This window comes from Miscanthus floridulus, chromosome 18 (assembly GCF_019320115.1).
Source record: "Miscanthus floridulus cultivar M001 chromosome 18, ASM1932011v1, whole genome shotgun sequence".
NCBI classification, from domain to species: domain Eukaryota; kingdom Viridiplantae; phylum Streptophyta; class Magnoliopsida; order Poales; family Poaceae; genus Miscanthus; species Miscanthus floridulus.
Window position 1 is genome coordinate 2,611,161 of NC_089597.1, and position 13,990 is coordinate 2,625,150.

At 43.6% G+C, this 13,990-nt stretch overlaps 1 protein-coding gene across 1 annotated transcript; it reads left to right on the plus strand.

The window, feature by feature from the left end:
• The first annotated feature begins 4,950 nt into the window (after positions 1-4,950).
• On the plus strand, positions 4,951-10,985 carry LOC136520967 (cinnamoyl-CoA reductase 1-like). Its single transcript, XM_066514683.1, has 5 exons — positions 4,951-5,102; positions 5,211-5,365; positions 6,897-7,085; positions 7,166-7,518; positions 10,627-10,985. The coding sequence occupies exons 1-5, from the start codon at positions 4,970-4,972 to the stop codon at positions 10,793-10,795; spliced, it is 999 nt and encodes a 332-aa protein (XP_066370780.1). The 5' UTR covers positions 4,951-4,969; the 3' UTR covers positions 10,796-10,985.
• Positions 10,986-13,990: the final 3,005 nt, after the last annotated feature.

The window sequence follows — 13,990 nt, forward strand, 5'->3', positions numbered from 1 at the left end:
TGGGTTCGACTTCTTATGGGAGCGAATATTCTAGGATTTAACAAAATTGTGCTTTCAGTGGTAGACGTCATTCCCATCGACAACGAGATGTTTGTGGTGACTTCATCAATCTCGAGGATTTGCCGGCCTAGTCTTTGAAGATGCTCATAGAGGTAGGGTTTACATGCATGCGTTCATCGGGGTGAGTGCGCGCACGTGGTGAGCATCTACATTATACTGTGGAATCTAAAAAAACACCCATAAAAACTGATTTTCAGGAGCGGTTCTCTCGAGCTATGTGCTCCATGCCCTAGTTACATGCGATTTCTTATGTCATCCACCTCTCTTAGATATCGGAACCATCTATAAAAAGCATCTGTGTAGTAGTGCTGGAGCCATCAAAACTCTATGGTATGCCAAAAACTACAGCGCGAACCAAACAACAACCAAAAAATGTGTGACAAAGTTTGGCAAACTATGGTAGCTAACCAAATAGGCCCAAACATCTAAAGTTTTGACCCCAACCTCATTCAAAACCAAAGAGGCCCAAACGTCTAAAGTTTTGAACCCAACCTCATTCAAAACTATAAAAAATGTGGATCTGGAGGAGCAGGATATACGTTTGATTTAATTAGTGCCACCAAAGACTATCCAAATGGTGAATCAAATCTATGTGTATGGATGACCAAATCGCATGAGTAAGACTTGTCATAGTTTGCTTGCCTGATTGGAGAAGGCCGGTTTACACAGCATTAATGGAGAAGGCCGGTTTACACAGCAAATAATGCTCCTTTGATTAGCTCTAGCAATGACTTGAAAGCCAAATATTCATACATGCCGCTACATCATTAGCTTCTTTCCTTACCTAAATACATGTCGTACCAATTACTTCGCCGCAATAAAGGCGTCATCGGTGTTGATCGGTAAACAATATAAACCATGTACTGCCCATGCTGATGCAATTCTTGTGTTAAGAATGAAGGACGATGACTGTCACAGCTGCAAAGGATGCTGTCAGCCCGTGTGCTAGAATGTAATATAGTCAGTGATGGAAGGCTAGGTCAGTAGGTCTGGGACTTGAGAACAAACTAAACTAACAATGACTTGTGTCAACATTTACAGCTAGCTTTTGTTTACGCGAGACACAGTCACAGCCACTCCATTCTTCATAATACGATAGAATGGGACCAGTACAAGTTTATGACCAAAGAAAGGTGTAATATAAACAAGCTATAAGCGGCCTGCTTGCAAACTAGCTACAGAGTTTGCCCTACATCACATTAGCATGTTTATTAGTCAAGACACGCGCTTATGCTTAAGGAAAGCAGGTACTTTCATACTCCCTCGTTTTCTTTTCTAAGGTGGGCACACGCAATCAAGGCTGAACCTTCTTAATCTTTGACCAATTAACATAGGGCAATTATTTGTAAATTATAGGATGTAATTTTTCACGGCGTAGAAGCCAACAGTAGGCCCCCGCGTCGTCTCCACGGTGACTGGGGGGCACCGCGGGACCCGCTGCCTAGGGGCCTATCCAGGCTGCCCCGGCCTCCGGCCGCCACCGCTGCTCGTCGCTGAGAAGTGATGGCAGCCCGCGATGCGGCTCAAAGAGGCTGACCACCACGCCTCCCCCTCTCCTCCTCCTTCCTTCCTCTGCTTTTCACCAGGCTTTGCTGAGCTCCAATGGTGGCCGGTGGCGGCGTTGGGCGATGAGGCACCGGATCCACGTCCATACACGCTAGATCTGTTGTCTTCCTTCAGGATCTCTCCGGCCACATGCTGTCCTTCTCGGCTTGGACGGTGAGGCACACCGTGCCAGGATCCACTTTCCCCTACGCCTGCTACTTCTGCTACTGGTGCGCCATGTTTTTGAGGTATGCCTGGGGCTGCTCCCACGCGCACAACAGGAGCCGGATCCATTGACGGCCTCTGCGCGCGCTGCGGGCGCGCACCGCTGCCGCCAAGGCGTATTCCGAAGCTCGGGACCACATGCCACTGCATGCATGCAAATCTATCTTGCGCGGCGAGGAGTTTCCCTATGTTGGCTGCGGTCGCTGTTCTCCGTTTGCAGGAGACTTGTTGCTACTCCCGGCGGCTTTGGCCTGCGATGTGGGGCTAGGGTCCGGCTCCTGCATGGCTGCAGGAGGTTTTGGCAGGGCCTCGATGTGGTGGTGGTTCTAGACGAAAACCTCGCTCGACTACTTGTCGGTGCCGACACCAGTGGAACCCTCGGGCATCTTGTTTCCACTTGGGGGCGTCGCTGAAGAGCTACTCCTATGCTCTTACGCCTTGGCCTGCAGCCATCGTTCCGCGGGGTGTGTCCTTGCCGCGTCACCTGTCTACATTTGAGCTCCTTGTTGTACATGTGTGCGCTTCACGTCTGTCCTCGCAATGGTTTCTCCTACCGTAGCGTCATTTGAGTTGTTCCTTCTAGTGGATGCTTTACCGCCATTGATCGGCTTTCATGGCAGATACTTTGCCACTATCGTGTCTTTCCCCACGGATACTTGGCCGTTGTTGGTCTCTTCTATGGTGGATACTTTGCTGCCCATGTCGCGCAAATATTGGTGGCTACTTTGCTACAAAGATCACGATGGTTCCCATGGCGGATGCTTTGCCGCCAAGGTCGTCAGGTCTCTTATCTAGCGGATGCTTTGCCGCAGATGTTAGCGGACTAACGTGTCGTCTTCCTTGGGTGGATGCTTTTTGCCACGAATGCTATGGCTTACCTGTAGGCAACCGTTGCATTGATGTCTTTGTTATCGCAAGATTAGTTTGTTTGGGTGTTGGGGTTTATCTTGCTTTTCATGAGGGTCCCTCCCCCTTGGTTTTCTTGCTACTGTTGGTTCTAGGCTGTTTACCGCTGTTGGTAAATTAGCTTTTGTTTTAAGTGTCGGATCTTTGCTGGTAATCCTTGGCTTACCAGAGTCTGCTATATTTTGATTGCTTCTACTTCCTCCTAATGAATACATGCTCTGAGGGCACAATCGTGAAAAAATAGGATGTAATATGTATTGTCTTAGAGTGCACTGTACACAGATGCCAAATAAACATGTAGGTGCGCCATAAGAAAGAAAACGTATGAATAAGGAAGGAAAAGCATCTATATGTAAGCAATGTTTTCCTAAACGGTAAACGGTCTTTACACGGTCGCCCTTCGTTTAGTGTTTAGGCTGTTTACACGGTGTTTAAACGAAGTTAAACGGTCTTAACGATTTTGTACTTTAAAAAAATACATATAATTATATATGTCATGTAAAAAATCAAGTATTCTAGCACTTATACATATTTATCCAAGTAAAAATAAATTATTTTGGTATGTATATATATTTATGCATGTGAAAATAACCAAATATAGATATTTATGCATGTAACATATCAAGTGTACACATTTATAAATATAATAAACTTAAGTATACAAATTTATCCATACAAAACTGAACTAGATTTACCTCGTGTTCGCTTAAACGGCCGTTTAAACAGCTGTTTAGCCCGTTTAATGTTGTTTATCTCCGTTCCGTTTAGGCCTTTTAGGCCGTTTTTTCCTGTTTTTTTGACCGTTTAAACGGTCAACCGTTTAATTTTCGATTACCTCCTAAACAAAATAGTTTACCACCGTTTACCGTTTACTGGCCGTTTAAAACGGCCGTTTAATCCGTTTAGGCGAACACTGTATGTAAGTATGTATTGTATTAGAGTAATTAGTAACTAGGTAGAGTCTATCACAAACAGGTCCGGATAAGATGCATCTATGTCAGTCTTGTATTAGAGTATGAGCAAATAGGAGAGGAAGGAGAATTGAGTAGTTATATGGCCCAAAAAATTATCCATAATTCTAGCACTGACGTCTTTAAGCATTACTTGCCTTTGCAAGAACACATGTTAGGGCCTATTATAATCTAGATTATGCATAAGATTATTATAACTAAAATTAGGGTCCCTAGATTATGTTGATTGATTATGGTTGGTAAATTCCTATCTTATCCATTAGTGTGGCAATTTGGACCATTGATTGGGAGGCAAGTTAGACTTTTAGCACCCATAATCGTCCCAAAAAGCCCTAAGTTTTCTCTGGATTATGGGATTAGGGTGATCAAAAGATTTTGATTATAATAATCAATATTATAATCAATCTTGTTTGGGTCATAATCTGATTAATTATATAACTTGATTATTATAATCATAGAAGTATCAAACAGGGCCTTAATGGGCTAGTTAATAACCAGTCCTGCTCACTTGCTCTTAGCTTGCTAATTTATTTGCCATTGCATAAACAGGCATTTAGATGCTACGCATACTTAGACCGCATTTAACTATGGTATTTACACTGTTCTTTTACCACCATTGACAATTTAAACCCTCTAGTGTTTAATTTATCGTTTATATATTTAAACCACGCCTAGACCTGCTTGGGCGAACAATATGTCCATGTTCTATAATTTCGAATAAAAGAGAGTAGTTTAGATAGTCTACTCACCAAATACAATACTACTAGATCTTTCCACATCACCTAGCTATAGGATTGTAGTGTTGGAGATGCCAAGTTGTTTTCATTGCACATCATAGATATATAGGAAAAGACGATACCGTGTGCAAGGGTAGATGCTACATCGATTCAGATATAATTGTGTGTCCTTTTAGTCTTTTATAGCTAGATTTCGTGCAGTCATCAGCATAAACTTTGAACGCCAATGTATTCTGAACATTTCTACTAAACTTTTGGTGGCTCAATTAATTTGTCACAGTGCAGTTGTCCTAGATGACAGTTACGTACGTTATCATGCCCGGTCGAGGGAGTAAGTATCTAGTATGTACTCAAAACAAACTAAACAAGTCTCTGCTGCCAATGCCCACATACGAGTCATCAATCATCGTCTATAAATGCCTTACCAACAAGCATGCACAAACACAAAGAGAGGCAAAGCGAGACTGAGCGCCTGAAGGCCTATAACCCGGCCGGCCGGCACAATATTAGTTCTTTCGCCGCGCCATGGCGGACGCTGCGGCGCCGGGACTCGGGCAAACGGTGTGCGTGACCGGTGCCGGCGGGTACATCGGGTCGTGGATCGTCAAGCTCCTTCTGGACAGAGGCTACACCGTCAGAGGAACCGTGAGAAACCCTGGTACGCTACGCACGGCCGGCAGATTGATCGTCTATATCACTAGTTGAAATGTTCCAGTGATCGATGCTAGTTTCTTGTGTTGATCCTTGTTTCTGTTTGATGCGACAGAGGATGCCAAGAACGCGCACCTGAGAGCGCTCCCTGGCGCGGCGGAGAGGCTGACGTTGTGCAGGGCCGACCTCCTCGACGGCGGCGCGCTGAGGGCGGCCGTCGTTGGCTGCCACGGCGTGTTCCACACCGCGTCGCCGATGACCGACGATCCAGTACGTACTGTAACTAACGAAATCCGGACCTTAGCAGCTGGAACGTTTGTGTGTACTTGACTTGACATGGGTCCGGTACGAGGACAAACCTAGGCACCTAGTCCTGACATGTGGAAGCGCTAATTGTGACCCATGCTTGCTGCCATGCACGTCCTATATACTTATATTTCCCATATTATCGCGTAATTAATCCTAGAAATTTCTTAATGACTTTTGAGACGTGTAGTGCCAAGACTAAGAATGTAATCCGCTCTCTATATCTTTCCACTCCATCACTTCTCTATATCTTGTGCGCACTATCTAGAGCCAATCCCGTTCTTCATTTTTTTCTAGCGATAAATCCGAAAGAGGGTGACAATATTTGGAGATCTAATTAAAAAAAGATGTTGGAGAGCATTTTTTTTACCAAAATCTTGATTCCTATCATTCGTAAAAGGTATAGAAAGGCTTTGGAGTTGCTCTGTACAAGGAGAAATTAAAAGTCCAAATGGGCTAAACTATGATTGTTGGTCACAAGATTCCTGTGCTTGTAATTATTGGTTTTCCCATGTTACTTTGTATTTTCTCTGTTCTAAACTATAAGTCGTTCTAGTTTTTCTATATGCATAGCTTTGTCTATGCACCTAAATATATATTTATGTCTAGATATAAAATAAAAATTATGTATTTAGAAAAGACAGAATGCATCTTATAATTTAAAACAAATGGAGTAGCTCTCACGTCGCTTGCAACTAATACGTTACTAACTTATAAGCATGTCTATGCTCTTAGAAAAGACAGAATGCATCTTTCAGTTTTTTGGTTTTGTTTCATTTTTCCAAATAAGCAAGTTAGTCATAACTTATAAGCATGTCTATGCTCTTAGAAGTAGATTAAGAAATATCATATTTTTGGAAGTGAAAATAGATAAAATTAAATTCATTGTTCACTAGCAAACTAGCCATTAGGTTGTTAGTTGAGTTCACTGATCAAGTGCATGGTTAGTGACTTTTAAGCTTCCTAATGACTCCATAAATGATCAAGCTAAGATTAACTCTACTATAACTATGATTAAAATTAAAGTATGTTTGTTACAGCTCTGTTTTACTAGTGGAGTATTTTTCTTTCTTTCTTTCTTTCTTTTGCTTTGGCTCTGTGAGTGGTTTTTTTTCACGGGTAGAATGAAAGCCGATTTAGAAAACATTTAGTAAAACAACTTCTCATAGTAGATCTGGGAGAGGGAACAGGGAGGAGATAGGATTTTTAGTTCAATTCAACACTCATCTCTTGTGAAAGCAGGTTTTCAAGAGCTTTACTTGAGGAATGAGGAGCTGACAGAGGAGCTGTGTCAAACGGGGCTTAAAATAGTTCGATTTATAATACATAATTTTTGGATCAAAGGCTTTAGCCTAGCTTAAATAGAAAGCATAAAAGAACACCGAATTAAAATTGTACTTATTTTGAGACGATGTATAGTTATATTACAACTTGACTTCCATGGAAAATCGGACCATGCAAGCATGCGTGCAGCTGATAGTGGTTTGAGGTGCAGGAGAAAATGCTGGAGCCGGCGGTGAGGGGCGCACGTTACGTGATCGAGGCCGCGGCGGAGGCCGGCACGGTCCGCCGTGTGGTGCTGACGTCCTCGATTGGAGCGGTCACCATGGATTCCAACCGCGCGCCGGACGCCGTGGTCGATGAGTCGTGCTGGAGCGATCTCGAGTTCTGCAAAGAGACCAAGGTATATGCATGAACTCCGCGTGGACGCCATTATTCAGATGCAGAGCTAGCCTCGCCCTTTGACCTTTGTTATGATGTCAGAACTGGTACTGCTATGGGAAGGCGGTGGCGGAGCAGGCGGCGTGGGAGGCGGCGGCGAGACGCGGGGTGGACCTGGTGGTGGTGATCCCGGTGCTGGTGCAGGGCCCGGCGCTGCAGCCGTCGGTGAACGCCAGCCTCACGCACGTGCTCAAGTACCTCAACGGTTCCGTCAAGACCTACGCCAACGCCGTGCAGGGGTACGTCCACGTCCGCGACGCCGCCGACGCGCACGTCCGCGTCTTCGAGGTCCCAGACGCCGCCGGCCGCTACATCTGCTCCGACGCCGTGCTCCATAGGGAGGACGTCGTCAGGATCCTCCGCGAGTTCTTCCCAGAGTACCCCGTCCCCGACAGGTTAGCTTCACTCGGTCAGTCAATATAGCATTGTCGTCGTTGATTATTCATTCTAAATCTAATAAGGCCCACTGTTTTCTACTGTATATCTTTTGAGTTTTAAGGAAACGTTTTTTAGATAATACAATAAACATATTGTTGGCACTAAAGATGACCCCAAGCCAACACATCAGCATGGCCTTGAATGCCAAAGACATTGCAAACAACCTGCAACACGGTAAGAACGTGGCGTAATCGATTAAATGATCCAGAGACCGGTAAGACCGTTGTAGAGCCCGTTCTTGGCCGGAAAGACTCTTGAACTTCTTCCGGGAAGACCTGTCGGGGAGGAGCACGTAGAGGATCTCCTAGGACCAGTAAGGCCGCCTAGGAGATCGACAAATCTCGCTGGGCGACGTGACGAACAGAAGGAGGGTTTGAGAGAGAGGAGTAAAGGGGCAAAATGAGTTGATAGATTGATTTTTTGACGATTGGATAGATGGGAACTTAATCAGCCATGATCCTCCTATATATATAGAGGGGGTGGTCTTATCTCAGTAGGAAACATCTCCAGAACACGTTCTCCAAGTTTCCCACGTCAAAAACATACCAAAAATCGATTTGGAAACCAACTCGACTCGGAATCCAGGCGGAGTCGGCTTAGCCGACAGGGGAAGTCCGCTAAGCCAGCTTTTGCGGGTTGGGTCAGCCCACGCGAAATGGTTACAGGGCCAGTCGGCTTAGCTGACTAGGGCACTCGGCCAAGCCGACTGGAGGGGTAGGGCACCGACCTAGCTGACTAGGAAGTCGGCTTAGCCGACTGGCCTGGCTCGCTGGCAGCTCGCCGTCTTCTCCACGCCTTTCGTTCGTTATTTTATCATGACGTTTGACCTCCAACATGTCCAAGATGTTTATAACTTATTCATGGTGCCCAAAACCACCTTGGGACATTTTTTAATGTCAACAAATATCATGGTTTTAAATAGTTCTTTCGCTATAATTTTTTAAGAACATGCCACTATGTCATTACTAATTATCACGCTATTGGAGCTATAGACGCTTTAGGTTCGCTAAACGCCAGCCGCTATTTGATTTAGCCACAATATCGCCACTAATTCTAACCTCATTTTTTCACTCTAAATGACTAATAACCTTGGACTTGTATTGAGTGTGTTCATGAAATTTTCTATGCTCCATGTTTATGTGCATAATTAATGAAGACTTTCCCTATTTTCTATAAAACAACTAAAGGAAATAGCTTCCGCTATATCTTGTTATAGCTCCTAAACAATATCACCACTAAATAGGTTATCCACTATTTAAAACCTTGGGAAATATTTGTTTTGGCTGCAATCATCCTCTGTTTAGGATGAATGAGACCACAAAAGCTACAGGAAAAAAAAAACCACCCACCACTAATAAGATAGACATATGATATAATGGCATACAACCAATTCATCAACTCCAGAAGATAAAAACAATAAGAAGGAGAATACTAACCTCCAATGTACTCGCCGTGTAGTCAACCTTCCGCTGCTTTTCCATGACATTTCCTCCAAAAAGAACCAATCTCACCACAATTCAGGTGAAACTAGAATGAGTTCTGACCACCAAGCTGAGAAAGTCGTCATCACAAACACACAACATCCCCCCCCCCCCCACACACACACACATAGGGCACACTGAATCCAATAAAGGCATCAATCTCTATTAGAGACACTAGATACTAGAACCTAGCAACAACAAGTGCAAGATAACCACTTCGAACAACGGCAAGCATCACGCATTCGTCAACCCATGAAGACCCTCTCAATGCGACATTTCTAAGGGGAGAGCGATATATGAAGACAATGTCATTGCACAACTAGATAAACCAAAATTAGGTGAGTGGAGTTTTCGACGACGCCTTCAGTGAAGAAAGTGGCGCACACGGGCGTCACCCGTCGATGAGAGTGGAATACAATTCCCACCAGTACATTCCATGGAACCAACACACTGCTATGGCCATCATTAAAGCACCAAAGAGTAGATGCCCACTGGTGAAATCATATGGTAAGGTCGCCATATCACAGATCCACCATGACTATCCCACCCCCAACCGTCAACTCACAATCGGCCAACGGGAGCCCAAGACAAGACCCTGGCCAAAGCTGGATTGGCAGCCTTTCCACTCATCCACACAGCGACCCAAGTAGCAGATTAAGATTGCCTTCACTTACGATCATAGGTGGCGGGCGGAATAGGAAGGAGATAAGAGACGCAATGGATAAGTCGAAGATGTGTGTGGCCACCTTTTTGGGTACCATCGTGGGCCACCACCATCGTATGCCAATTGGCGGTGACGTTGGTGGCTAGGGAAGAGCACCAATCTAGACTAGTCGTTGGTGATGGCGGAAGCTCCTCCGGTCGCTAGAGAAAAGGGAGAGTAACGTGTGTTGGAAAGGAATTATTAGAGAAGTGTGTAGGAGTAATTTCTTTCTTACGTGAGTAGGAATTATTAAGGAAACGTATAGTAAAAGGCATATGGATCGAATTGTCAATGTACAATGCTCACTCGTGCTAATAATCAAGGCTGAAAGTGTTGTCGGTGGATTTCACATACTGCAGAACCGACCGTGAAATAAATCTGCTGCCGAGTCCGACGATTAATTATGTGATTAGGCAGAAGGCTAGTTCTACTCTTTGGCATTAAGATTTGACTGTGACTAGTTCAATCAAATCAGTAGTCCAGCATTATGATTTGACTGTGACTAGTTCAATCAAATCAAATCAGTAGCTCAGCATCACGAGCACTTAATTATTTTGGCTCTAGGAATCTTATTGACACAATGCAACAAGTACACACGTGTGACGATGTCTGTTCCAAATTACGGACAAGTACGATCTTTTCCAATGAAGTTTTAAATAGTTGGCTGGATGACACACCATCCTTCTCCACAACATATGTTCAACTTTCTTGGAACGGTTCTTCACTCCTCTTCGGAAGAACAATCTTCGTACTAAACGTACGTACACAAAGAGTATACGACAGAATACAGACATATATTGCTGCAAACATCACATTCTTAGCGAAGCTTGTATTAGTGTATGACTTGCGTGCCGTTCTTGGATTGCATTGTTGCGTGGCAGGTGCTCCGATGAGGTGAACCCAAGGAAAGCGCCGTACAAGATATCCAACCAGCGGCTGAGGGAGCTAGGCCTGGAGTTCACTCCGGCGGCGCAGGCCCTTTACGAGACAGTCATATGCTTTCAGGACAAGGGCGTCCTCCCCGTCTCTGCTGGCCCGTCGTCTCTGTAGATCAATTGAGGTGATATGTCCAGCAACAACGACGATGACTACACTGTTGCTCCACCAAATAAGCAATAACTAAAGCTGTTTTAGCTATAGCTAGAGAGTTATATCAAACAGACTATATCATAGCATGTAGCATGCATACTGGTACTAGTATATATTTCAGTGGATTATGTGGTGTGTCAAACTGTGTATGTAGGTGTGGTGTCTGGCAATATGCGTAAAGAACAATTTTGTGCATATATACCTAATTAATATATCGATGAAGTATATGTAATAGTGAACGCAAAAAAAACGACCAGCAGTGTGAACTTTTATTTGATTAGCTAAATTTTGTTTCACAATATTAAATGAAATTATATTGTGTGTTTACACTAGTTGAATTTCCTGGCCTTTTGTTCGCATTAGGGCACTCACGATGCAGAAACTATCATAGTTTCTATGTGCATTAATTATCCTGCCACCTAAGCATTTTGCTAATGTGGCAAGCGATTTATTGAGAGAGGGGGAAATGGTTTCTTAATAAGAAATCATGTCTACACGAGAACAAAAACATAAAGACATATATGGCCATGTTCGCTTAAACTTATCAGCCGTACCGTTTCAGCGAAATAACAGTGTTTTTCTCTCACAACAAATCAGCATCAACATCAGCCATTTTTCCAGCCAGCATAACAGGGCCCATAGGTAGACGAGGGAGAGAGATGTGCAATTGGACAAAAGATTATTCTGTAGAAAATATCCATTATAAACGTAGTTTCTATATGCAGTGTCTACATGCATAGAAACTATACATGGTTTCCAGCATTGGGAGTGCCCTTATAAAACAAAAGTTATATATATATATATATACGTACTTTTCTGTAGCTGGCCGCAGAATAAGTTATTCTGTGGCCACTTTGAGTTACGGTAATTACTATACTAATTTACAAGATTATGTTAACTCCCTCATAAGTGATTTTACTAAAGCATTATGGTAAGTATCATCTTGAATTATAGTAACCCATGTATTGTAAATGTGTATTGTCATTATCGTAAATCAAGGTGGCCATAGAATAAGTTATTCTATGGCCATCTGCAGAATAGTCTTACCGTGTGTGCGTGTGTGTGTGTGTGTATATATATATATATATATATATATATATATATATATATATATATATATATATATATATATATATATATATATATATATATATATATATATATATATATAGGTTAGCTAAAAACATGTTTAGATATAAAGGATTATTTTGGCCCTAGTAGATTTATTTTTATTATTTTTATATGATCGTAGGTAGCAGCAAAAGGCTATACACACGATGTAGTGTGTTATGGCTGGTGGCGGATGTAGAACATGATTGAAGTCTCTCTCCATTTTTTTTCTTTCCTCCACCTCTTCTTCTCCCTCATCCTCTCCATATTTTCATTGATACACCAGTTGTAGGGGGCTTCCCTCATCCTCCCCATATTTCCATTGATGCACCAGCTTATAGGGGCTGGAGCCCCCCACCCCACACACACAAAAAAAATCATTAGGTGCAGGCTGTTGCGTTGCGCCGGATCAACTTCTCAAGTTGTCTCCCCTTTTGGAGGAGGTCCTCTTTTATAGCCCAGCGCGGCGATGGCCCATGGTCATTTCGTTGTTGGGCCTTTGTGGCCCCGAGCTCATGACGCGTCGCGGTTGGACGAGGAAAGGAATCCTACCGGCGCAGGCCCAACCTATTGAACAGGGAGACCAGCATGGCGTCTGACCACGCTGGCATTCACGCCGCACCACCAGCTCCATGTTGCTGCGCCGCTGACGGCGGTGGGCGGTGGCGAAGCACGTCAGCGCGTTTTCACGGGAGAAATCTATCAAGGATTCATCAATAATACTACTTAAGGAGGTGGATAAATCTTTTATACATGTTTGAGAATATCAACTGTACATGCTTGAGAATATGGCCTGAACTACCATCATTTTCCCATGGTGTTGCGTAAACGTATCTTGAAAGTACACATTTTGGGGTTTGGGCAGCTCCATCGTCCATGGAACAGGTGAGCCCCATCGAATGCCAATTGGCGGTGACGTTGGTGGCTAGGGAAGAGCACCAATCTAGATTAGTCGTTGGTGATGGCGGAAGCTCCTCTGGTCGCTAGAGAAAAGGGAGAGTAACGTGTGTTGGAAAGGAATTATTAGAGAGGTGTGTAAGAGTAATTTCTGTCTTTCGTGAGTAGGAATTATTAAGGAAACGTATAGTAAAAGGCATATGGATCGAATTGTCAATGTACAATGCTCACTCGTGCTAATAATCAAGGCTGAAAGTGTTGTCAGTGGATTTCACATACTGCAGAACCGACCGTGAAATAAATCTGCTGCCGAGTCCGACGATTAATTATGTGATTAGGCAGAAGGCTAGTTCTACTCTTTGGCATTAAGATTGACTGTGACTAGTTCAATCAAATCAGTAGTCCAGCGTTATGATTTGACTGTGACTAGTTCAATCAAATCAAATCAGTAGCTCAGCATCACGAGCACTTAATTATTTTGGCTCTAGGAATCTTATTGACACAATGCAACAAGTACACACGTGTGACGATGTCTGTTCCAAATTACGGACAAGTACGATCTTTTCCAATGAAGTTTTAAATAGTTGGCTGGATGACACACCATCCTTCTCCACAACGTATGTTCAACTTTCTTGGAACGGTTCTTCACTCCTCTTCGGAAGAACAATCTTCGTACTAAACGTACGTACACAAAGAGTATACGACAGAATACAGACATATATTGCTGCAAACATCACATTCTTAGTGAAGCTTGTATTAGTGTATGACTTGCGTGCCGTTCTTGGATTGCATTGTTGCGTGGCAGGTGCTCCGATGAGGTGAACCCAAGGAAAGCGCCGTACAAGATATCCAACCAGCGGCTGAGGGAGCTAGGCCTGGAGTTCACTCCGGCGGCGCAGGCCCTCTACGAGACAGTCATATGCTTTCAGGACAAGGGCGTTCTCCCCGTCTCTGTAGATCAATTGAGGTGATATGTCCAGCAACAACGACGATGACTACACTGTTGCTCCACCAAATAAGCAATAACAGAAGCTGTTTTAGCTATAGCTAGAGAGTTATATCAAACAGACTATATCATAGCATGTAGCATGCATACTGGTACTAGTATATATTTCAGTGGGTTATGTGGTGTGTCAAACTGTGCATGTA

Coding starts and splice junctions, on each gene's coding strand:
- LOC136520967 (XM_066514683.1), top strand. CDS start 4,970: ATGGCGGACGCTGCGGCGCCGGGACTCGGGCAAACGGTGTGCGTGACC. Junction 5,366..6,896: donor CGCCGATGACCGACGATCCA/GTACGTACTGTA, acceptor TTTGAGGTGCAG/GAGAAAATGCTGGAGCCGGC. Junction 7,519..10,626: donor GAGTACCCCGTCCCCGACAG/GTTAGCTTCACT, acceptor GTTGCGTGGCAG/GTGCTCCGATGAGGTGAACC.